The sequence below is a fragment of the Ixodes scapularis genome, unplaced genomic scaffold, assembly GCF_016920785.2.
Source record: "Ixodes scapularis isolate PalLabHiFi unplaced genomic scaffold, ASM1692078v2 PGA_scaffold0__279_contigs__length_252992795, whole genome shotgun sequence".
NCBI lineage: Eukaryota > Metazoa > Arthropoda > Arachnida > Ixodida > Ixodidae > Ixodes > Ixodes scapularis.
The window spans coordinates 179,125,863-179,149,022 of NW_024609835.1; the positions used below are offsets into that span (position 1 = coordinate 179,125,863).

The following is a 23,160-nucleotide window of genomic DNA, read 5'->3' on the forward strand; positions in this document are numbered from 1 at the left end:
GCTCGTTACTATTTCTTGGGGGAGAGCGTTCCACTCTGCCACTGTTGTGGGAAAAAAGGAATATTTGTAAGTATTGTTATTTGCCCTTTCTAAATAGATTTGACTTGAATGGATACTTCTTAGGGGTCTGGATGAGCGAGGCATCATATAGCGGGATATGTCAATGTTAAACTTGCCGTTACTCAGCATAAACAATCATTTTTATATGTGCAATTTTCCGACGGTCTCAGAAGAAGTAAGAGCAGTAGCGGAACCGCGTAAGCATTTCCGTTACTGGTTCCGTTTTCCTCTTTTGTACATTTTCAATTTTGTTTATCTGGTATGCTTTAAAGGGATCCCATATAACGGAAACATATTCTAATGCTGGCCGTATTAATGTTTTGTAAGCAATTAATCTTATTTCGGAGGGAACAAACTTACGGTTGCATTTAAAGGGGCACTGACAGGGCATCTATGCTCGCCAAGACTACTCAGAACACAATTCACGGCTCAAAATTTGTTTTTTTTTCACCCTGGAAACCGCCGATCGAGAACTGGCCGGTTTGAGTCGTGCTCGCTTTCTTCTTCATGGTCATGTGCCGTTTTTTATGGTTTAGACACAACCACTAAAGATAATCAGTCGTGGGTCATTGAAGGCACTCACTCACTCCTATAGATAGGCAAAAAATATTATACCCATTTTTTGTGGCTTGTAAAAAACTGCAAATACGTTGTAAAAAAAAAAAAAAAGTTTCACAGCCACGTAATTTTCGGTAACTTTCTCTTTCTCTATTTTTCTTCTTCATCCCCAGTCCAGTTTCGGTTTCGAGCAGTTGAAACCGAAACCGAAAAGGGTGTCAGTTTTTTTTTTTAAGAAACCAAAGCTTCTTCCTGACTTTTTCCCTTTCACGACCGTGTGGAGGCATGTTATAACTGCCGGAAGACGGGGCATCGGACAGATGTGTGCCCGTTACCTCGCCGGAACCTATGTCGCCGTTGTGGTGATGAGCATCCACCCATGCCGGAAGAGGCGCAGCCTACATGCACCCCCAAATGCATCATATGCACCGGGGGCCACAATACCGGCAACAGAAATTGCAAGTATCGCTTCATCAAGCGCAAGTACGGGAGCAGCTTTGATAAAGAGAAGCAAGGGACGGATGGTCGAACGAGAGATCGAGGCAGGTCTAGACCCCGGGACAAGCACCAGCGAGAGAACGGGTACAGAAGTCGTTCTTCCTCCTTCCCACCCCTGGTAGAGGATCATGAACGGTCCTCAGCAGGGACGGGCGACCCCTGGAGGAAAAGGAGTTCCAGCCGGGGGAGGAGCCCATCGGTCCGACGCAAGTCGGTCAGATGGAAACAAGACGAGGAAATGGAAGCCCTTCGTAAACAGGTGAGGGAGATGTCTAATACCATACTGGATCTGCAGTCCCAGATTAAGGTACACAACACGCAAAAGAAAAAAGCGAGCGAGAAACTTGTGGCAGACTCGCCAGCGGTAGCACTAAAAGCGATAGAGGCCGCAGCCCCCACGATGGGGATGCAGGGTGGCGCCAAGGGTAGAACTCAGAACGCGATGGACACCGAAACGGTGAATACGCTAAAAAGGCAAGCCCCTTCCGAAAACAAGGAGGAGGTTGAGCGGAGCGAGCCGAAGAGGAGGCAAGTTCCCTTGGAGGAGGGCAGGCCCACTTTGACGGCTAGATCAGAACTCTTAACGCAGCTGAAGGAACGCATGGACGCTCAAGACGTTAGGATCACCGCCCTAGAGACTAAAATGGAGCACTTATTTGTGTACATGAACGGAAGATTCGATGAGCTCACGCAGCTTATTTGTCAGAGACTAGAAATTCAGGATGGCGCGCAACAATCAACGCGAACAACAAATTAGGGTGTGGCAGTGGAACTGCAGGGGGTTTGGAAAGAAGAAGGGCCACCTGCACCTGCACATCCAAAATGTCGAGGCGAAGCCCGACATTATAGCGCTGCAGGAGAATAGGGGGCTTGTTTCTCTAGCCAACTATAAAACACACCATCAATTAGACGTAGTGAAGAAGCGGGATTTGCTCACCGCAACCCTAGTTCACAGTAATATCACAGCGATTCAGCATGAAATAGAAGGATCCAAGGCGGATTACACCCTAGTAGAAGTGATTCCCAGTAAAAAGGGGGAACGAAACCTTTTCATCCTTAATTTATACAGCTCTCCTAGGGACAGGAGCTCGGTCGTCCCGGACCTCCTCAGGCGAGTGGTAAAGCTAGCGGGCAGAGCACAGCTTGTCGTCGCTGGGGACTTTAACGCGCGACATCCGGCGTGGGGATATCTTAAAGGAAATCCAAAGGGTGCGAAGCTTTGGGAAATCTTTCAAGACCTGGGCTTAACAATATTAAACGATGCACAACAACCAACTCGAATAGGCAATAGCGTTAGTAAAGATACGAGCCCCGACCTCATGTTGACGAGGAATGTTCAGGGGGCAGAGTGGCTTAATACAGGAGTGCCATTGGGCAGCGACCACTATGTAGTCTCTATTACCTTCGACACGGCGCAACACAAACGCAGAACACCCCCGGTAAGAATTACTGACTGGGATAAATTCCGCACCACGAGGGAGAAGCGGGCAGACGGCGGTATTACCAACCTGGACGCCTGTATAAGCGATCTCAAGCGAGACGCAGAGCGGGCCACCGGGGAGGTGGACACCACCGAAGAACACCCGGCGGTAGACAAACGCCTCATGCACATGTGGGAGGCTCACACGTCCCTACTGGGCAGGTGGAAGACGGGCAAAAACAATAGGAAGCTCAGACTCCGCATTTCCAGGTTGGAAAGGGAGATTGAAGATCACGCCAATGAACTCAACAGGCAACAGTGGTGGCAGATATGTGACGGAATAAACGGGCAACTGGGAAATAAGAAATCGTGGTTTCTGCTGCGGCACCTCCTAGACCCGACTACGACCAAATCCGCGGCTCGGACACGCCTGAACCAGATAGTACATCAGTACGATGGGACGGGTGAAGAACTACTTGAGGACTTGAAAGGTAGATACATTAACACGACACAAGATGGGACTAGAGCCCCCGGGTACACTGGAATGGAGAATGAGACACTAGATGCGGACATCAAGGGCACGGAAGTGATGGCTGCGATGGAGAGACTCCGGACGACATCGGCTGCGGGGCCGGACGGAATAAATAACAAAATCCTTAGAAATCTGGATGACAACTCGGTCCAGGCTTTAACAGACTATATGAATAAGTGCTGGAAGGGAGGGAACATTCCGCCGGCATGGAAACATGCCAAAGTAACTTTCATACCAAAGCCTGGCAAGAAGTTGGACATCGAGAACCTCCGACCTATCTCCCTCACGTCGTGCCTGGGTAAGCTCATGGAGCACGTAATTCTCACGCGTTTACAGAACCACGTAGAAACCCATCGCCTCATGCCATACACGATGATCGGTTTTAGGCCGCACCTGTCCACGCAGGACGTGATGCTACAGCTTTCTAAGGAAATCGTAGACCCGGGAAACGGCCACGGTACGCGGGCCATCCTGGGGTTGGATTTGAAGAAGGCATTTGATAACGTCTCGCATGAGGCGATACTCTGCAACCTCTCGGAACTAAACGTAGGGCGCCATACATACGACTACATAAGGGATTTTTTGTCTAACAGGACTGCTCAACTCACCATAGGGGATCTGAAGTCGGCACACATACCACTGGGAAATAGGAGTACGCCACAGGGGTCGGTGTTATCCCCTTTTCTATTCAACACCGCGCTGATCACGCTCCCTAGGAAGCTTAACGGCATAGAGGGTACTAGACACACACTATATGCTGATGACGTCACGATTTGGACGAGTCAGGGATCAGACGGGCAAATCGAGACGGCTCTACAAGAGGCGGCGGACATCGTAGACGCCCACGCCCGTTGGGCAGGACTGGAATGCTCCCCACAAAAGTCGGAATTGCTAGTTATCCGTAATAACGGAAGGGCCTGCAAAACGAAGCCGAACAGGATACAGTTGAAAATTCAGGGAAACGAAATTCCGGAAGTAGACACAATGCGAGTGCTTGGGATGTACATACAATCCAACAGATGCAACAAGGTAACGCTGGACAGGTTGACGACATCGGTCCAGCAAACTATACGGCTCATTAAGCGCGTGGCGACTAGGCGACAGGGCATGAAAGAGCGCGATGCATGTCGGCTTGTTCAGGCGTTTGTAATCAGTCGGATCGTGTACGCCACTCCTTACCTAGACCTCAAGAAGGCCGAGAGTGAAAAGCTGAATTGTTTGATAAGGCAGGCGTACAAGGCGGCTCTTGGTCTCCCCAGGAACGCGTCCACCGTGAGACTTCTATCTCTCGGGGTTCACAACACTCTTGAAGAGCTCATTGAGGCACATCTCACATCGCAAGAGCGGCGGCTCAGGCAGACTGAGACGGGGCTCTGCATCCTGAGAAGCTTAGGCATGAGGAGTGGAGATCCTTCAAGCCAGATGACTTTACCGGTAGAGATGCGCGAAATCATTCGTGTCAAACCTCTCCCCAAGAACATGCAAGCGGGTCGTCACGAAGGCCGGAGGAGGGCCAGGGCGAAGACGTTAAGCAAAAAGTATCAAGGGGACGATAGTGCCGTGTACGTTGATGCGGCTGAATACAACCTTACTACAGGCCAACATGCTTTCGCTGTGAGTGCGGTGAGCATCTCGCGCAGGGTAGCGGCCACGGTGATCACGGGCCGAGTGGAAGAGGCCGAAGAGGCCGCAATAGCACTAGGGATTGTTCAAAAGAGCACCAACACCATTCTAAGTGATTCCAAAACGGCCCTTCGCAATTTCTCGAGGGGACGTATCTCCACCACAGCATACAAAATTCTTAGCACGATGCCAAACGATAGGAAGGAAGTGGATCTGGTATGGGTCCCGGCCCACGTGGGCGTCCCGGGGAACGAGTCCGCTCACCAATATGCTCGAGGTTTTGTCAGCCGAGCAGGTGATGGGGACTTGGACGTCGGGGTCCCACGAGGTGAGGCACTGGATACGTATCAGGCCATAACCAACTATTACAGGGAGCTTAGAATGAGCCTGCCTCCTCCGCACGTTTCGCTCAGCCGAGAACAGGCTACCACGTGGCGGCGGCTGCAAACGCGGTCGCAGCCAAACCCGTGGACATACGCCAATATCTTTCCCGATCTAGTAAACCCGTACTGTCAACTATGCGGCGAGCCTGCCACCTTAGACCATATAATCTGGGACTGCGCGAAGGATCCGCCTCCGGCAGATCTAGTTTCATCTCCCTCACTTGAGCAATGGGAAGCTGTGCTGGCCAGCCCGGACCTGGACGTCCAGTCCCGGGCCTTGGCAAGAGCGCAAGAGGTCGCCGACAGACTTCAACTGCCGACCATGTGGAGCAGCTGAAGGAACCGAAGAAGGTCACCATCTGACTGACAAATAAAGTTTTCTCTCTCTCTCTCTCTCTTCCTGACTGTAGAGTAAATATTATTCATGTGCGTGTTCCTTTGGTCGGGAGATATTTTAACACCAAGATATTTAAATTGGGGAACTGGGTCAGACTTTGATTATAAAATTTGTACACAAACGGAAGGATGTCTTTCTTCTTGCTAGTTATTACAAAGAATGCTGTCTTGTGGCAATTAATTTTCATTTTTTGTTACTTATTTCACTCTTGTACCAGCTGTAGGGAAGAGTTTAACTGTACCTGATCATTGTGGCAAGAGACCTTTTACTATATCAAGCAGTCATTTGCAAACAAGTGGAGAGTAACATTTGACCCCATTTCATAATACAAGCAATCTTTTTTCATGCCATTACAGAGCAAACACTTTGGCACTTTCTGGTGAATTAACTTCATGGGTAAAGTTCATAGACTCTACCTGGGCACACTTGAAGGAAAAACACTTACTATGAGTGCATGCTGACCACGCTACTCTTCGATTTTGGATTGACCAGTACGAGCGAAGACGTTAGGGTTTATCGTATGTGCTTTTCAATAAAAAAAGATATTATTACTGATTTGAACTATACTCTCAAGTAAAGAAGACTACCTATATATCTGCTGTAACTTTTTATAAAGATTGTAGAATAGCAGACCTATAGAGTGAAAGAAATTGCCTCTTTTTTCTTCCAGATCGTCACTTCCGATTGATTAGATGCTATTTTTATGAGGCATGATTGTACCTGAATCGTACGGAGTTATCAGTCTTATCTCCTTGAGTGTACTGCAGCCATTGTCTTTCTGGCAGAGCACTCCAGTAGGGGATCAGGTCTCTGATCATTGAAGTTTGGGCTGGAGATTTTTCATGCAGCACTATGGTCATAGGTGCCTCAATATTTTATATGTTCAGTCAATGTTTGTCGTTTTCCTGCCCGCTGTTTTAAAATTCAACTGGGAGCTGGATTGTGCCCTGATGATTTTGCTTTGTTGGAACAGAGGATAACGTCCTGCCTAAGATGAATGAGCAGTCGTCCACCAATGGTTCTCTCAACACGCTCTACAGTCAACAGTGTACCCCCGCAAGGTTGGTGCAACTTTTTTTTTTAATATGGTTCAAACCCGTAACAATGTTTTGCCAGTAATTGTGTTGTAAGCATGCCAGTCACCATGGCCAGGGTACCATCACAACTATTTGGTAACTCCTTTAAAACTGTTTGTGCATTAAAGGTGCAAGTATGAAAAGATCTTCCAGGTTGAATTTGCAAGGATTCCAGTCCTCATCTCATGTTCATTCTTTTGAAGAGCAGTGGACCTTGTGTTTTATTGAGATTTTTTGGGCCACTTGAAGACAAAATAGGATCCTTCGATTTGCATAATTTAAGCAATAAATCTAACATGAAGAACTTTAGCCATGCTTAGGATGCGTGTTTTTGTGTTAATATTAAACTATTCCCATAGATTTTTTTTCTTTTTCACTTTTTGTTAGTTTTTTTACCCCACATCTTGTGTCTGATTTACCCGATGAAATACTTTGCGGGGAAAAACTCTAGCGTGGTTTGCCTTGGAATATTAAAAAATAGAATGCCACTCGGAATGTTATAAAATGGAATGCCACTGTAGAACGCCACTGAAGCCGAGAACTCGTCATGCCGTCTATCGCTGCTGTTTTTTCTCGGCCCTATCATTACCTTTAGTAGAAAATGAAAATAAAATGTTTTTCTTTTTCTTAATAAATATTTTTTTCTCGGGCAACGAGAAACCAGAGCCACTTCATGTTAGTTTCACAGCATACTTCGGAGATCATAAAAATATAGAACCGAATTTCAAACAAAGCTGTCCCAGGACCGGCAGCACCGTAGAAAGGTTTCTAGTGCTATGAGAGCCCCTTCCCTTGCTCCTGCAGTGCCAGCAGCCCTGACGACACCGCCCTGCGGGACCCGCCATTCTCACCGTCCGACTCTTCCAACAGCGTCTCTGAGACGGCCAAAGACGGGTAATAAACGCAGAAGACGCGCAAACCCCCCAACATCTAGTTTTTCTTTGGAGTTTGCCCGTCATCCTTCTTTCCAAGAGGCGGTTCCAGCCATCGTCGGGGGCAGTCGACGTTTTGCCACGAGCGCGGAGGTAGGAAGCTTCTGGAGGCGACATGACGTCACCAGAGGTGAAGCCAGAAGTGTGGAGGGACACGGATGACCAAAACCCCCAGCTGTGTTGGTCACCCTCAAGTGCCCTTAGGGCACTCAAGGTGTGACCAAAACAGCTGAGGTTTTGGTCATCGTTGGGGTCGTCGTTGCGAGAGAGAATCTACGTCTACGAAAACCAGCCGCTTATGACATTGTCGGAATCACTTTGAAGCCCGCGATGAAGGAATGATGCATAAAAGAACGAGAAAATATATAGTAGACGTATCGGGAAGCATGTATCGTAAGGAAGACAGAGGGATGATGTTATTTAGTTACTCGTCTTTGAAGTTGTGCATAAAGCAGCTACTATTGTTTTTGTTGTCCTAATTCACATTGTCTGTCCTATTCGCAAACTATTTGAACTCGATTGATGCGATTTTAAATGTTGGGCTGACCTTCGGTGCCTTTTTAAGAACGAAAAATTGGAAGGGAAGCGAGGGTGAGGGTTAGCTCTTGGAGCATTGTGGGAATTCTCATCTTCTCTACCAGGTTTCATAGAGAAATAGGCATTTCTTTTTAGGTATTGACCGCTCAATTTAAATAGACCGATCTCGGCAGTGAGTTGTGTTATGCCACCACTGTCGCCACGCATCGTGGGAACTGTAGTCTTCCTGCACGTGCGATAACTTTGCTGCGGGTCTGTGCGAGCAGAGCACGAAACGGTAAGAGCTGTCTCATGCACTGCTGCCTGCCATCTGTGGGCTACAGTTACGGCAGTGTCACGTATACGTGGAATGCAAAGTGGGATCAATCTATTAGCTGGAGCAGCATTTTAAGTTAGCGCTGGCGTGATGATGAGCGTAGTCCTCCACTGACGAGTAGCAGGGTCCTCTCCAGTGGCACAGAGAAGTTCAACGAAGAAGAGAGCGTGAGCACGGCGACCATTGCGGACCCGCTGTCCCAGACTGCGGCTCTGTACCGTGCCCAGACCCTGGACTTTCCCGACAGCCCCCAGCCCTCCAAGCCTCTTCGGTACAAACTGGTGGGTTCTGTTCTTCGAGAAGTTCTGTTCTCACAAAAGTCATTTGCCGGTAAACCAACAGAGTTATGGCGCTTGTGACATACACAACTGACATGTTTATACACACGCATATAGGTACTGTTTAAAATTATGAATTCCCAGGTAATGTGGTAAATAAAAATACCTCTTTCAGCTCAAAAGCAAAGTTTTGCTTGGCATAGTTCAGCCAGTGTTGAACTATGTCCTGGCCATGGTGCCTTGCCATGATCAGGTCACATCACGACCATGATCATGATTGGGTCATGAAAACGTGACTTTTGACATACCGTAAAATCCCGTAAGGACGCCCACCCAAAATGAAGAGATAAATGGTAAAAAACATGGGTAGGGCTCTCTTTCGGGATGCCTCAGCAAAACTTTATCGAAAATTAATGATAAGCGCCGGGGCACCCGCTACAAGCCACGTGACGCGGGAACTGATACTGCAGATTGTGGACACGGCAAATTCGCATTTCACGATGCGACAAACACGCGGGAATTTGCTACAAACTGCTGTGTCACGGGAAAGGATACTGCAAGTGGCCGATGCAGCAGATTCGCGTTTCACGGTGCGAAGAACTCGGGGAAAGCCGCCGAGAACTCTCATCTCACGGGAACGGATACCGCAGATCGCGGACACAGCAGGTTCAAGTTTCATGGTGCAATAAAGACGCGGGAACCTGCTAGTACAATCTTGTCTGTTACAGAAACCGATATCGGACGCGCAGATCGCGGACAAAAATACGGGAATGCGCCACAAACTCGCATGTCACAGAAACAAATACCGCAGATGTGGACGCTACAGAAGCGCATTTTGGAATGCAATAGACACGCGGGAACAACTCTCGCGTGTTACTTATTGGGGAGGAGGACAGACCGTGACGCCCCAAGCGGTTAACCTAACAACTACACGGATGGGGACAACAAATACAATGACGCAGCGTTCGGCCGACATAACCGAACGCGGCGTCAGCGTTCGGCTGGAGTTCGTGTTCTCCGGCGAGGGGGAGGAGGGGCTGTTTTGTTTCCACTACGGCCTGCATGAACAATGCAGCATGCACGATTCCAGTTCAGCACAAAAGCCGAAGTGGGTCAAGCTCGCATTCTCTGAGGAGAGATCCGGCACCTAACGTCGCTTCGTCGATTGTTAGTATTTTTTACATTAAACTGCGCCCCGCACTCTATTGTAGAAGATGACATGGCCATGCCCATAAGGCCTGTCGGCATGTGCACAGGCCTTGTGTTGAGTAAACACCAAGCGTGGGGAAAACAAACGGGTCAGAGCGCCCCCTATAGTTCGATCTCCTGCCCAATAGCTAAAAATCGGTAACGCGCGCACAGATCGCAGACAAAAACATGTGAATCTGCTACGAACTTGGGAACGGATATCGCGGACGCAGCAGATTCGCATTTCACAATGCAATATACACACGGGAACAACTAGTGTGTTATGTGAGCCGATATTGCGTGCAGATCACAGACAAAAACGCGGGAACCAGCTATGAGCTTGCTTCTCGGACACACCGGTACCGCAAATCGTGCCGTTGATGTGCGATTCCCATCGGACATTGTTTGACGTCCAAAGGAATCGGGGGGTGGGCGATGTATCGGAATTTTTATGTTACAGATATTTAGCCAGAAAAACGGGATGGATGATCTCTCGGGGGAGGGCGCCCTTACGGGATTTTACGGTAGTATCGATTCGGCTGATTGAATGGCCGGTTTGTGCAAGGGTGGCAAGCTATTGTGCACAAGTATGCGCTATGCTGTCCCCTTAATGTGGACTGAAGCAAACACTGAAAGCTTAAGTGGCTGCTGGTTTTTGTTTGTAGGTTCTTCCAGAGCAAAAGCATGTGTTCAACTGATGTGCGTTCTAAAGTGTAAAGCTCGTATTTGTAACCTTTGCTGTGTTCTATTGTAAGGCGAAATGGATTGCAGTGTAATAAAATTTCAGAGTTGAAGAAAATATCTACTGCTCAGTGTATAGTGATATTGTGGCAATCAGTTTCTCCAAAAAGGAAAGTGCACCAGGAGAAAACAGGCCATAATTGCGGGTGCTGTGTTGCCCATGCCGTCTCTGGTTCCCGTAAAGCCCCTCTTTAGGTTCGCGAGGGGTGCCACTGCTGGCTTGTGTGGTTTGCTTTCTTTCTGAAGGGCGATCCCCACACACTTCCGTCAAGTCCGACCGAGTGCAAGTGCAACGGCTTGCGACGTACGGGTTGCTATGGCAATGGCTGCGTGAACTCCAACCAAACCGGTTTTTACCCCGTTTTGTTGGAGATGACGTGGCTGTTGCCATAGCAACCCATACGTCGCAAGCCGTTGCAGTCACACTTGATCAGACTCACGCAAGTGTGTGAACCAGCCTTGAGCCGCCACCATTCTGATTCAGCGCTGATTAGGTCGGTGCCGCTAGTATTGCGCTTGTCGCCTTTAGGACTCGTGGCATTTCGCTTTTGACGCTGGCATTGGCTACTGAGTAGGATACTTGGAGGCAGGGTTACAACGGATGCCCTTCAAACCTCGTGACTCTAAAATTGGTTTCATGCGTGGTTGTGTGGGTCTTTAGGCTTAGCGGCTTTGCTTTTTCGATCTGTGACGTCGAACGATGCAAGGCGAGAAAACAGCTTGCACATCGGTAGAATGTCATCCTTTAAATACACCGACAACGTGATTATCGACTGTTTTGCCTGGATAATTTCAGGCCTAGTTTTGTCAGCTGTTCCAAGAAGACCTCGCTGCCACATACCTAAGTACTAAGACATTTTGAGAGCCGGAGAAAGACTTACTTTATAGAGGCTTTCAAATTGTCTTCCCGGAACGCTGTTTTCGTGAGACAGCATCAATTTGTGTGTGCATTCCCTATTTGCCACATTCGAAGTTGACGGATTTTCTCGGACTCAATGGAATTATTGCAATACATATGAATGCTTAGAGGAATCTGGCAGTCTGGTTTAAAGAGCGGCAAAATATGGACTTCTCAAGACTCCCTCCTGCCAATGCGGGCAGCTAGTGCACTCAGTATCTTTCTTATTCTTTTTTTTAAGCTTTTAATTTCATATTGTTTATTTTACCTGAATAAATAATCATAAATATATTTTTTAAATCCAAATGAATGTCTTAGTGAAAGTCTGCCAGTGAAGTCACAGGTTTGCCTTGGTCAGCAGGACCTAAAACCATCGTAAATAGTCTTTTAACAAGCTCGGTGGTTCAAACATTCCTACTTCAATGCTAATATAGATATCACTATTTGCATATAATTTGCACCACCGTTCTTACTGTTCTACTACTTTCTGTAAAACAAATGGTAGTAGTAGCATTTACAAGTGAAAAAAAATCAGCTAAAGCTTCTAGAACTTGTAACTTTAAAGGGCAAAACAGACTTATTGGTTAAATAAATAGAAAAGATGAGAAACTCAGTTTTCTTTTTAGTTAGTAGAATACTTGAACTTGAGCTTAATACCTGAATATAGCACGAAAATATGTCTAGTCATGAAATACATTGAATTAAGATAATCTTGTCTGTGTCATTTGGCAAAATGCCAGCGTGGAAGGTACACTTCACAGCGTTGTAACCTTGAAGGAGACAAAATGATGCAAGATGTTTTGAATAAACACTGGAGCATAATGGAAGACAATCACTTAAATTTAAAAAAAAAAATCTAAAATGTTTTTTTTATATTTCCCCTTGAGATTTTTTTATCTTGGTACTTTAGAACAAATTGGGAACAACATAATTTTTTTTTAGATAAAGCAATAATTTATATATTATTTGAAAGAACATCTAAGTAAGAATATATGACAGAAATTTTTAAGTTGTAGCTATTAAATTTTTTTTTGATGACGGCTCAGAAATTTAGTGACTAAACGTCCAAAGAGTCATGTTTGCACATCTTTGATGCAAACAACATATCCTTTACAATGCCGTAAATATTCAAATCAATAGTTCCCATGATCTATTTGTAAGTGCAAAATATTTGAGATTTCTGATATTTGTAGTTTGCATAGCAGGTGTCACCAAACATGACATAAACAAAAATTTCAAATGTCTGGCACCTTCAAATTTTTTTTCTCTTCAAATATTATGTTTTTTGCAAAATCTCTTGATTATGTTTCTTGCAGATGTTTGGGAGTAACATACCATAAAATTCCGAAAGAATGCCCACCCAAAATGAAGAGATAAATGGTGAAAAACGTAAGGTGGGCTATCTTTAAGGATGCCGCAGCAAAACTTCAAAAAATTAATGATGAACACCCTGGCACTGGCTGCAAGCTATGTGATGCAGGAACTGCATCACATAGCATCTGCTGTGTTCGCACATCGTGGACACAGTAGATTCGCGTTTCACAATGCGATAAATATGCAGGAATTTGCTACAAACTGCTGTGTCATGGGAAAGGATACTGCAGGTAGCGGACGCAGCAGATTCGTGTTTCATGGCGTGAAGGACCCGCGGAAGCCTCCCTAGAAGTCACATCTCACGGGAACGAATATCGCAGACGCAGCAGATTCAAGTTTTGAAAAACCACTAAAAAGAAAAAAAAAGTGTTTTTTTTTTAACAGTTTGGTTGAGACACGCGTGTCGAAAAATGAAATTTACGCGACAAATATACATATATAAATATATTGTTATAGCAATATTGACAGCTCGAGATTTGTTTTTGTTCCGTCTGTATTATGCGCTCAAAGTCTGTGACGTCACAGAATGGTCTACACTCTTTCCACCTCAACGTGATGGCCACAGCTTTTCATTGCCACAGCTCTCCACGTGCCCAAAATGCCCAGAGAAAACAAGTGGGAAGCAGGTGACTGCCAACTAAATTGCGTCTCGCACCATCCATATTGCTCTAAAATAATAATTTTTTTTTCACTTGAAATTAGTTTTTTGACACGCATGTCCCAATCAGACTTTAAAAAAAAACATTTTCTTCTTTTCAGTGGCCCTTTAAAGGGACACTGACAGTCCAAAAATGTATTCTTTTATATTTTGTTGGGAGATTTATTATGGTGTCTGAAGACTACCCAGTCAGTATTTTGCTACAGCCTCACCTACTTTTTTAATAAAGTAATAAAACGCAACTACTCGAAACCGAAACTGGACTGGGGAGGAATGAGAAATAAAGAGGAGGAGAATCTTGCCAAAAATCACGTGGCTTGCAACTTTTTTTTTTCTCTTTTTTTTCAATCAACATTTTTGCAGTTTTTAAAGCCACAAAAAATGAGTATCATATTTGTTTCCTATTTTTTATATTGAGTGTGTGCCTTCGATGACCCGCGATTTTGATTGTCTTTGGTGGTTGCGTCTAAACCGTAGAAAACGGCACGTGACCACAGAGAGCCGATAACGAGCGCGCAGATTGCAGACAAAAACTTCGGAACCCGCTATGAGCTCGCTTGTCAGACGTGCTCGTACAGGAAATTGTGCGATTGATGTGATTCCCATCGTACGTCACGTGACATCTGACGGGATTCGTGGGAGGGGGGCGGGGGCGGCAGCGGGCGGGCGGGCGATGGTTTTGGAATTTCTATGTTATAGATGGGTCTAGCCATAAAAACGGTGTGGGTGATCTCTCGGGGGGCGGGCATTTTCTCAAAATGTTACGGTATAAAAAAAGTTAACAAAAACAAGAAATACCGTATTTACTCGCAGAATGAACGCACTTTTTTTTCCGAAAAATCAATGCAAAGTTAGGGGGGGGCGTTCATTACGCGAAGTAAAATTTTTTGCCTCCGTATTTACTCCAATAATGAACCCATAATGGACGACCTTTTATCCTGAAAAATCGAAGTAACTTCTTATCTCTTTGCGCGCGGCGCCCGACCCGGTAACCAAACTAAGCTGTGCAAAACAAAAAAAAAAAAAACTTTTTTTTCTTAGTTTCTTGGGGGTTTTCTTTTCCTTGGGTTTTTTTTTTCTTTTGCCGCCTTTCGCAAGTTGTTTTGTTTGCTTAGGCGAGGGCTCTCCGCTTTTCTTAACTCCTTGCGCGTGGCGCGCGACGCACGACCCCCCAAAACCAAACTGCGCTATGCAAAAAACAAAAAAAAGCTCCTCTTTTTTTTTTTTTTAGTTCCGTGTTTTTTTTTCTTTTTGCCGCTTTTCGCAAGCTGTTTCGTTTGCTTAGAGGGCTTCCCCGTTCCTCTTTCTTACCTCCTTGCGCGCGGCGCGCGACTCCCAGTAACCAAACTGCGCTGTGCAAAAAAAAGAAAAAAGAAGAAAAAAAAAGCTCCTCTTTGTTTTTGTTTTCTCTTAGCTCTGTGTTTCCTTTTTTTCTTTCTGCCGCCTTTGGCAAACTGTTTCGTTCGCTTAGAGCGCTTCTCTTTATTACCTCCCTGCGCGCGGCGGCGCGCGAACCTAAAATCCAGACTGCGCTGTGCAAAAAAGAAGAAAAAAAAGCTCCTCTCCATGTTCTTTTTTCTTGCTTCCATTGGATCTTTGCAAATTTTTTAACGCCTTTTGCAAGGCGTTTTGTTCGCCCATGCTGCCCATGCTTTCGCAACCTCGCTGCACCAGAATAGAAAAGTGGGTTCATTTCGCGCGCGTGGGGGGAGGGGGTCAAAATTTTGACATCCGAGTTGGGGGTGCGTTTATTACGCGAGTGAAAAAAAAAAGTCGAAATTTTGAGAGCCGACTTGGGGGGTGCGTTCATTACGCGAGTGCGTTCATTGTGCAAGTAAATACGGTATACTTGGACTCGTGTAAGTGATCTTATTTGAACATTGCTAGTTACGTTTCAAGTGATAATGAATTGGCAACATGAGACCATTATGATTGAAAAGGTTTACTCCAACGTAATGTAACAAATTAATAACAAAAAGGCACAGACATTTTGCCACCTATGCAGGTGGCATCTTCGGTATACACTGACACAAATGAGGCGAGGTCGACCAGTCTACTTATTTCACACGTCCCTGTAAACGTCTGGCAGGTGGCCACGGTTGGTGTTGCACACCGATGCATCACGACAAACAAACCTTTTTGATCATGAATTCACCTGGCTTTTGGAACATTTTTGCATGAGACCATTGTTTATGGTGCACGTAGCATTCAAGGCATGGGTTGCGGTTGAGCCACGACATGCTTGCCGACCGCACATTTGAGACACATTGTTTTGGGGGTCTACCTGAGATGGCTGGTCACGTTTTCTTTTTTTATAGGGTTCTTGCGTTGATGAAGAAACGGATGATGATGCCTTATCAAGAGGAGACCAGTTCTCTCTTTCTGAGGCACGACGAGGTAATATTCTCGCTGTTTTCTTTTATTCGTACCATGTCTAAAAGTTGATAAAGTACAGACCTACATCTGTGCGAAACATGGTGATACACCAAGTGATTTTCAGTAGCGTTAAATCTTTGATCATACTTAAAGGGGGGGGGGGGTGCACTATGTGCTAATTTCCCTAAATTAGAATTTTGCTTTTCTGTGGGTAACAAGTAGTACTAGAGCATTATAAATGATTAGCGGACTTAAACATTGTCTCAATGTAATTGTAGCAGCTCTACTTGCTTGAGATGCTGTAATAGGATGGAAGTCAAACTTCAATCGAATTCGAATTGGACCCCTAAAAAAACAAAATAACCTACCCAAATTGCCTTCGTCTCCACCCAAGCCAATGACGCCGAGAGCCAGCCACTGAGTCTCGCATCCGAACTGGAGGAGTACTTCGAAGACAGCCTCATCAGTGGCAAGCTGGCCGTCCGTGGCTCGGCAAGTCGATCGGCGTTTGAACCCAGCAGCAGCCTGAGCCAACCGGTCGACGCCGAGCCTGAAAGCTTGGGCCTGGCCTCTGACCTGAGCTTCTCCGAATCGTCGTCGGATTGCGGCGTTAAGCATTCCACTCCAAAGAAGGACAGTTTCCCGTTAAAATTGGGTGGAGAAGACAGTGGGCCCAAAGAGTCTAATGTACGCTGCAGGGAGTTGGGTTCCGAGGAGCAGGGTGGAGACACCAACGGGTTTCTGTTCCAGGAAAGGGCGTCCGACGACACCCCCGACAAAGAGCTCCTCGCAAAGGTGAAGCGCTACTTTGACGAAAACGAGATTAAGGATGTCTACATTCTGAGCGAGTACCTGCAAGACAGGCTGAGTCCCCGAGAAGTGGACGAGATCATCAACAACCACAGCTCCTACTCCGGTTTCATTGACGACGACCTCATGGACGCCCTTGCTGGGATGAAAGCGTCCGGTGCCTGGACGGAGTTTGAAAGGAAGAAGACGCCGCAGGAGAAGAAGGTCATTGTGCCCAACTTGCAGCCTTTCGGCGACGAGAGTGGCGACTTGCTGGTGACTTATACGGTAGACGACGCTCATTGGAACCCTAGGGAAGTGCAGTCGAAACCAAAGGCGGTCAGTGCCGACGCACCCAGCTTTCGGGCCGAGGACGAAAGGGAAGTGCCGTCGTCCTTGAGGAGGATCGATCCCGAAGAACACTTCTTGAAGACTTTGAACAACGGCACGTTTGGCAGTGAAACTAGTGCCTCTGCTACCACTTCGCCGACGATGAAAAAGGAGTTGTCTCCGCCCGTTACGTCCAGTGAAGTGCCAGGGTCGCCTTTGGAAAAACGACTACCAACGTGCTTCGAAGACAGCATAGAGTCCCTGCCAGAGTCGGATTTACCGGAACTACAAGATGTCGAAATGAACCATTTGACTTTTTCTCTCCAAGAAGACAGTGATGGAGAACTGAACCACACCGAGCGCCGGCCAGGTTTGTGGAACGCTGCTGAGCCTGCGCGCTGACTAAATCTTCCCTGTCTGCTACTAACCCTGAAAGATATTGGTGGCCTAATGAGGCCATTTTCAGATGTCCTTCGTGCATATGTGGTCTTCAAATGTGATAGCTTTTGTCCCCAGCATCTTAGTCTGTGACTGGTGTTCTCTGTCCTCACTTGTCCTTGTGATCTTGGCTTATGCTTATGCTTTTTTTTTATGTTTTTGAGTCATGATACATTTTGGATTCACAACCCTAGTCACGATTATGTCGTCTAGTAGCAGATTATGTCGACGCGCACCCGAGGGATGAGAATCTTGTGGCATCTGTTAATAGTTGCAGAACAAAATGCTACTATCTAGCACCAAAATGTAATGTAAAGCTTGGAGTGGTTATGCAGGACTTTTTCTTAGCATGTTTATACACATGCAGGCACAAGCTAGCGCTTATTGCCCTAAAAGCACCGGGCGTGGAGTGCATTTGGATCGCTCAAAATTCAAAAGCAGGTAATGGCTTGATACCCACGAGCTTAGAACTTTTGACTGAAGTTGTGAAGTTATGGTGATTTAAAATATCAGAAAGAAATATTTAAGAGTGAACAGCAGCATTCGTGGGCTCCTTTATTTTTTCTTCTACAATACCTGTTACAGTGGAACCTCGATTATGCGTCCCCAGTTTATGCGACATCCCACATTTTACGATTGCCCGGTCCCGACGAACTCATTGTAGGGATAATGCACTGATCTCTATGTCTATTTGCTGGATCGCGTTTGACCAGCTCCTCCTATGGACCGGAATGCGGTCACTGGCGGCCATCTTTAGGTAGAGTTATATCATCTCTAGCCATCATAGTAATATGGCGGACAGCGCAATGGCGGCAGGCTGCCATAAAAATAGCCGTAGATCTAGTACACTGTACCGTGGGTGACATTTCGCGCTTCATTGAAGTTGTTTGACGAAGCAGATTATTGAAACCCGGCGTGAACGGTAGCCTCATCTTTGAGGACCCGGCAAAAGTTCTACGAAAGCGCAGCACCGGGGGAAAGCAGCGCAGCTCGCATCAAAAGCAGACTCCGTACCGTCGTCTGCTTTCGATGCTTCTTTCGATGCGACTTTCAATATGTGTTGTGCTGCTTTTCTCCCGGTGCTGCGATTTCGTGAAACTTTTACCAGGTCCTCAAAAGCCGGACTACTGCTCACGCCGGGTTTCAAAAACATGTTTCGTCAAATAATTTTAATCAAGCACGCAATATCACCCACGCTATTTTGACCGCAGCCTGCCAACCCACCTGCCAAAACGCTATCTGCCATGGATGGATGATAGCGGCTGCAGCAGCTTACATTGGCTAGAGGTGATATAACTCTACCTAAAGATGGCCGCCAGTGACTGCATTCGCGGAGCGGGAAAACGCGATCCAGCAATTGTCATAGAGATCAGCGGAATAATGTATTAAAAGTTTCATTTACACGACACATCATTCTACTCATCCCGCATCATAAGACGTTCTGATCACAAACGCACGACGAATTCAACGGCTGCATGAGGAGAAGGGCGGGGGTGCGGCAACGCGGAAGAGTTCAGCACGCCTGCGCGCCGTTTCAGAGGGGCTAAAAACACGCCACCGGCATCCCATGACAGCCGCAGTTCCAGAAGAGAGTAGGAGACAGCACTTTCTCTTCTCTTCCACGGGTTGTTAAATGCCTCAGCGTTTTCACGCTGCGCCCTTGCTTTGCTCATTCCATCATTCTCGTCTCTTGTTTAACCTCGCTCTCCTCTGTGCGTCACTTTCTCCAACTCGTGACTTTTCCCAAGGTTGAACACACTTCCGCTGGCTCCCACTGTTCCCGCTTTCGGAAGGCTTGAAAAGCGACAGGGATCCCCAATTCTGCAGATTATTAGCTTAAACATCATTTAAAACCTGCGCTTGTCTTTTTTGCGTGAGGCCGATCATTGTATCCATACTTTTGTTTTTTCGGATGATATGACTCGCGGATTATACGACTAATTAGCGGCGGTCCTGCAAAAGTCATATAATCGGGGTTCCAATGTACCAAAGTTTTACCAGCTTATGTCAAAATTCACTACAAGAAAAGTTGCGAGTTATTTGTACTCGAGCGCCCGACTGAACTTGCATCAGTTGGACATCTTTCACGTGTTCTTGCATCAAAATTTCTACTAACAGTATTGTTTTTATATGGTTATAGAATCCTTACGGCTAGGTTAATACGCATTTCACCTCAATATTCTCTTACGGAATCACAGGCATAATAAGCTCTCAATACAAAAATAGTGAATGACTATAAAGCTCTGCTAGTTGTCAACCACCATTTAAATGTAGGTACATGTTGTCATGTCTACCCACAACGTGTTGCGCGAGGTAGAGACTGGCCCATTCAAATGTAAAAATCTCTTTATAAGAAATGTGTGGCATCTACTTTAGATACAATGAGCAGTATGTTTCTTGAAGACAGTGCCAGGAGTTATTGAAGCACCATTTGCTGTATACCATCCAAGACAGCATTGTTTATTCTGGGCTAACTTCCCTCGACAGAGAGGCCGACCAGTCTGAGTGGTGGCTCGCGCCCTCGTCGGCGCAAGATCAAAGTGAACCCCGACATTCTGCGCACTCAAGTGAACTTCGACGACGACTCCAAGAGCCTGTCCTCTCTGAGCAACAAGAGTGATGGGGACGTCTTCTCGCCCGTGGATGACTTGGTCACACCAGATATCGACACTCCGGATGAGATGAATGATTCTGTGCTTGGACGTGAGTACCGTCTGCCTTTTCGTGACCAGACTACCAGACTGCATGCAGAGGGAGCTTTTTTCATCATGAACTCTTTGGCATACTGTTACACTTAACGTTTCTTTCGTAGTATAGGACGATGGCCTCTGCTACTTGACACTCTTAGATTTGAGAGATGTAATGTGCGGGTTACTTTTTCACTTTTTATTGGCTCTTTTGTGTTTCATTAAAAAGTGGAGAGCATAGAACTTGCTCTATTGAAAAAGGAAAAAAAGAAAAGAAACGTTAAGTTTTTCTGTATGCCACCCAACGAGGTAGAGGGGCTTAGAGCGATAAATTGGCAGCTGAAAGTGACCCCCACCTGGCCGCTGTCGTGTTACACATTTTTGACCACTAGACACGTGACCTTGTAGTTTTACGTCATTTTAGGAAAGTTCCACTCACAGATAACTAACTGCCTTTTGACCTTTAATAACAGTATGAACGAGATAAGTTGTTTTGTTTGTTTTAAGTCGAAGGTGCGCTTTTACGACAAAAACTGGGGCAGCTTTGCAATGGCTCCACTAGATGCCGCCGGCTGCGGTGCTGTATTTGGGGTTTTTATAGGCACTGATCTCTGGGGCTAACAGTATTGAAAATTAATTTATCATGTTATTTTACAGCGATCACAATACAAATCTTGGCTCAGTTTAGTGTAAAAGCCTCAGGATTTGGTATGCCTGATCCCTTGTTATCATCTCTAGGCATCGTCCTGGAGGTCGTCCTAGAAGTCGTCCTGGAGATCGTCCCTGAGGTCGTCCTCTAGGTGTAGTCCTCGATGTCATCCTAGAAGTTGTCCTTGACGTCCCCTTGAGGTCGCCCTAGACGTCTTCCTCTAGGCGTCATCCTCGAGGTCATCCTAGAAGTCATCCTTGAGGTCGTCTTAGACGTCATCCTCAGGCATCGTCCTAGTCGTCGTCCTAGACATCGTCCTCACGCATCGTCCTAGACACTGGTCCTCCATCTTCACGTGAAGTGGAAGGGCTCTACAATATTTTGTCAAGCAACCTTCTGCCCCGACATAATACTAGCCCCATTCACACCCAAGGAGGCCAAGCCTTGTCAAATGGGTTACTTGTTTGTACTTTAAGTTCTTTCGCCGTGTTTTTCTGTTGCGGTATCAGCCATCCCAGTGGACGATCTGTTTTAATGTTACGTTTTAGTGGCCGTCTTTTGTAAGTTCTCCTCAACGATTGCACACGAAGATTATTCACTCCCTGCTTGCTCAAGCGCGTCGTGGTGCCGAAGGTGGCATTCACTGGCGGCCATATTTTCGTTTGTTCCTGCTCAGCGCGAGCTTACAATGAGCTTCCACAGCGCTTCTGCAACGTGCAATGCACTCCACCAAGATTGTAGTTCTTCTCAGAAGATAAGTGGGGGCTCATTCTGAGCCTGGGTTCATCGTGGCAAACTCGCTTTTCAGCCGGCAACTTCATGAATGTGTATTAATATTTGCTACAGATGTTTGAATATATGAAGGAAAACGGGAAGACAGCCGTAGCATCTTACCTGCCTGATTGGAACTGCTCTTGCGACTAGGTCAGTTGTATGTTTTGCGGTATGCGAAGCGAGATTTGCGTCACAGGATAGACATGCAGCTTATCACCAGGGTTGCCATCGTGCTTGAGCCAGTAGTTTCGGTTTCGCCGTAGACCCCCAAAACAAGACTTTGAGATCAAATATGTACAAAGCTACACAAGACATTGAAAAAAATAGAAGTACACCTCGTCATTTGGGTAATTTCCTGTGCTAAAATCAGTCATAACCCCAAGATAGATAAAATATACCAAATTTACAATTTAAAGAAAAGAAAAGGGACATTAGTAAGCTTAAGTGAAAAAACAGAGGGCTAGAGGAAGAAACAGACAAACACTGCACTTTGCTAAACCAACTAGCGCAACCCCATGCCTTGTGACATGAATAGGGCAGGACCTTGACTTCCACAGTGGAAATGAGGAACTAAAAATCTGCACTTTTTATTTTAAGGTTCATCAGACTCCTTGAATGTTTTCTTTCATCCTTCATGAAGTTCTCGGTTGAATACAGACCTGGTCCTTTCTAGATCCTTCTTTTCTTACATCAGCATCAGACTGTGCTCCTGAAGTTGACGTGGATTGTAGTGGCATAACTTCAAGTCATGTATGTATTGTGTAGTCACCAAAGTAAACAATGGTCACTAAACAAACAACAAAATAAACAATGAACAATATTTCCTTCCTCACTGAACAGTCATTATTGGGTGATCATTCGTCTAGGAGGGGCTCTCAAAATGGCTAGCATTGTGAGCTACTAAGTGTGCCAGTGCTGAAACATAGTTTGTGGCAGAAACTCACAGTTTCGACAACTAGTACATGAGACTCTACTGGTTTGTTTTTAATGAGTTACAGGGACGTGTCAGAACAATTGAATTGCTTCCATGGCAATTTACAATGTAAAACCCAGAAAAAGTAAATACCCTAGCAGCAATATATGCATCCTGAAAACTATTAGCAGTCTACTAATAGCCAAACTGTTTTGAGAAAAATTATGATGTTCTATTCCAGTAAGCTATTCTAGAATTTCCTTAATTTGACTCTATTGGGGCAAAGTGCAGCATTGAGACTTGGATAGATTCTTACTTTTTAGGGGACCATGTTGTCTGCTGAATTGTCGGCTGAATAATGCCTCCTTCTCTCCTGGCACACTGTAAAAGGTAGCACTATGTCTATTGGCATTTTGCGAGCCCACCTGCCTGAACTACCCTTTCCGATCTTGCACCAATGTTCTTTGTTCACTCGACATCTAGCGACAGAGGATTTGTCTTACGAAGGGACACAATTTCTTTCCGTGCACATCAGGGGAGGACTCCACGTTAAGCGAACCAATCCCAGAGCTTTCGGCGAGGGAGGAGTACGCAGAAGAGAGGAGCTGGAGGACAATCAACGTCGGCGGCGTGGAAAGGAAGATTGACATGAAGGTCATCGAGCCGTACAAGAAAGTCTTGTCTCACGGAGGTGACTTGCGCCTATTGCTCTGTCTTTGCTGCCCGAGTTTTTCG

General features: G+C 46.1%; 1 protein-coding gene across 4 annotated transcripts in view; it reads left to right on the plus strand.

Annotated features, from left to right (window-relative positions):
• LOC8031132 overlaps positions 1-23,160 on the plus strand; it is a 77,473-nt gene that overhangs the window by 41,562 nt on the left and 12,751 nt on the right. For 2 of the 4 annotated variants that reach the window (XM_029980633.4, XM_029980635.4), the window contains exons 10-16: positions 6,445-6,532; positions 7,352-7,441; positions 8,457-8,613; positions 15,788-15,866; positions 16,240-17,334; positions 19,890-20,105; positions 22,961-23,116. In XM_029980633.4, the coding sequence (XP_029836493.2) occupies positions 6,445-6,532; positions 7,352-7,441; positions 8,457-8,613; positions 15,788-15,866; positions 16,240-17,334; positions 19,890-20,105; positions 22,961-23,116 (1,881 nt within the window). The remainder of the gene's footprint in view (positions 1-6,444; positions 6,533-7,351; positions 7,442-8,456; positions 8,614-15,787; positions 15,867-16,239; positions 17,335-19,889; positions 20,106-22,960; positions 23,117-23,160) is intronic. The other 2 variants (XM_029980634.4, XM_029980636.4) reach the window with 1 other exon arrangement.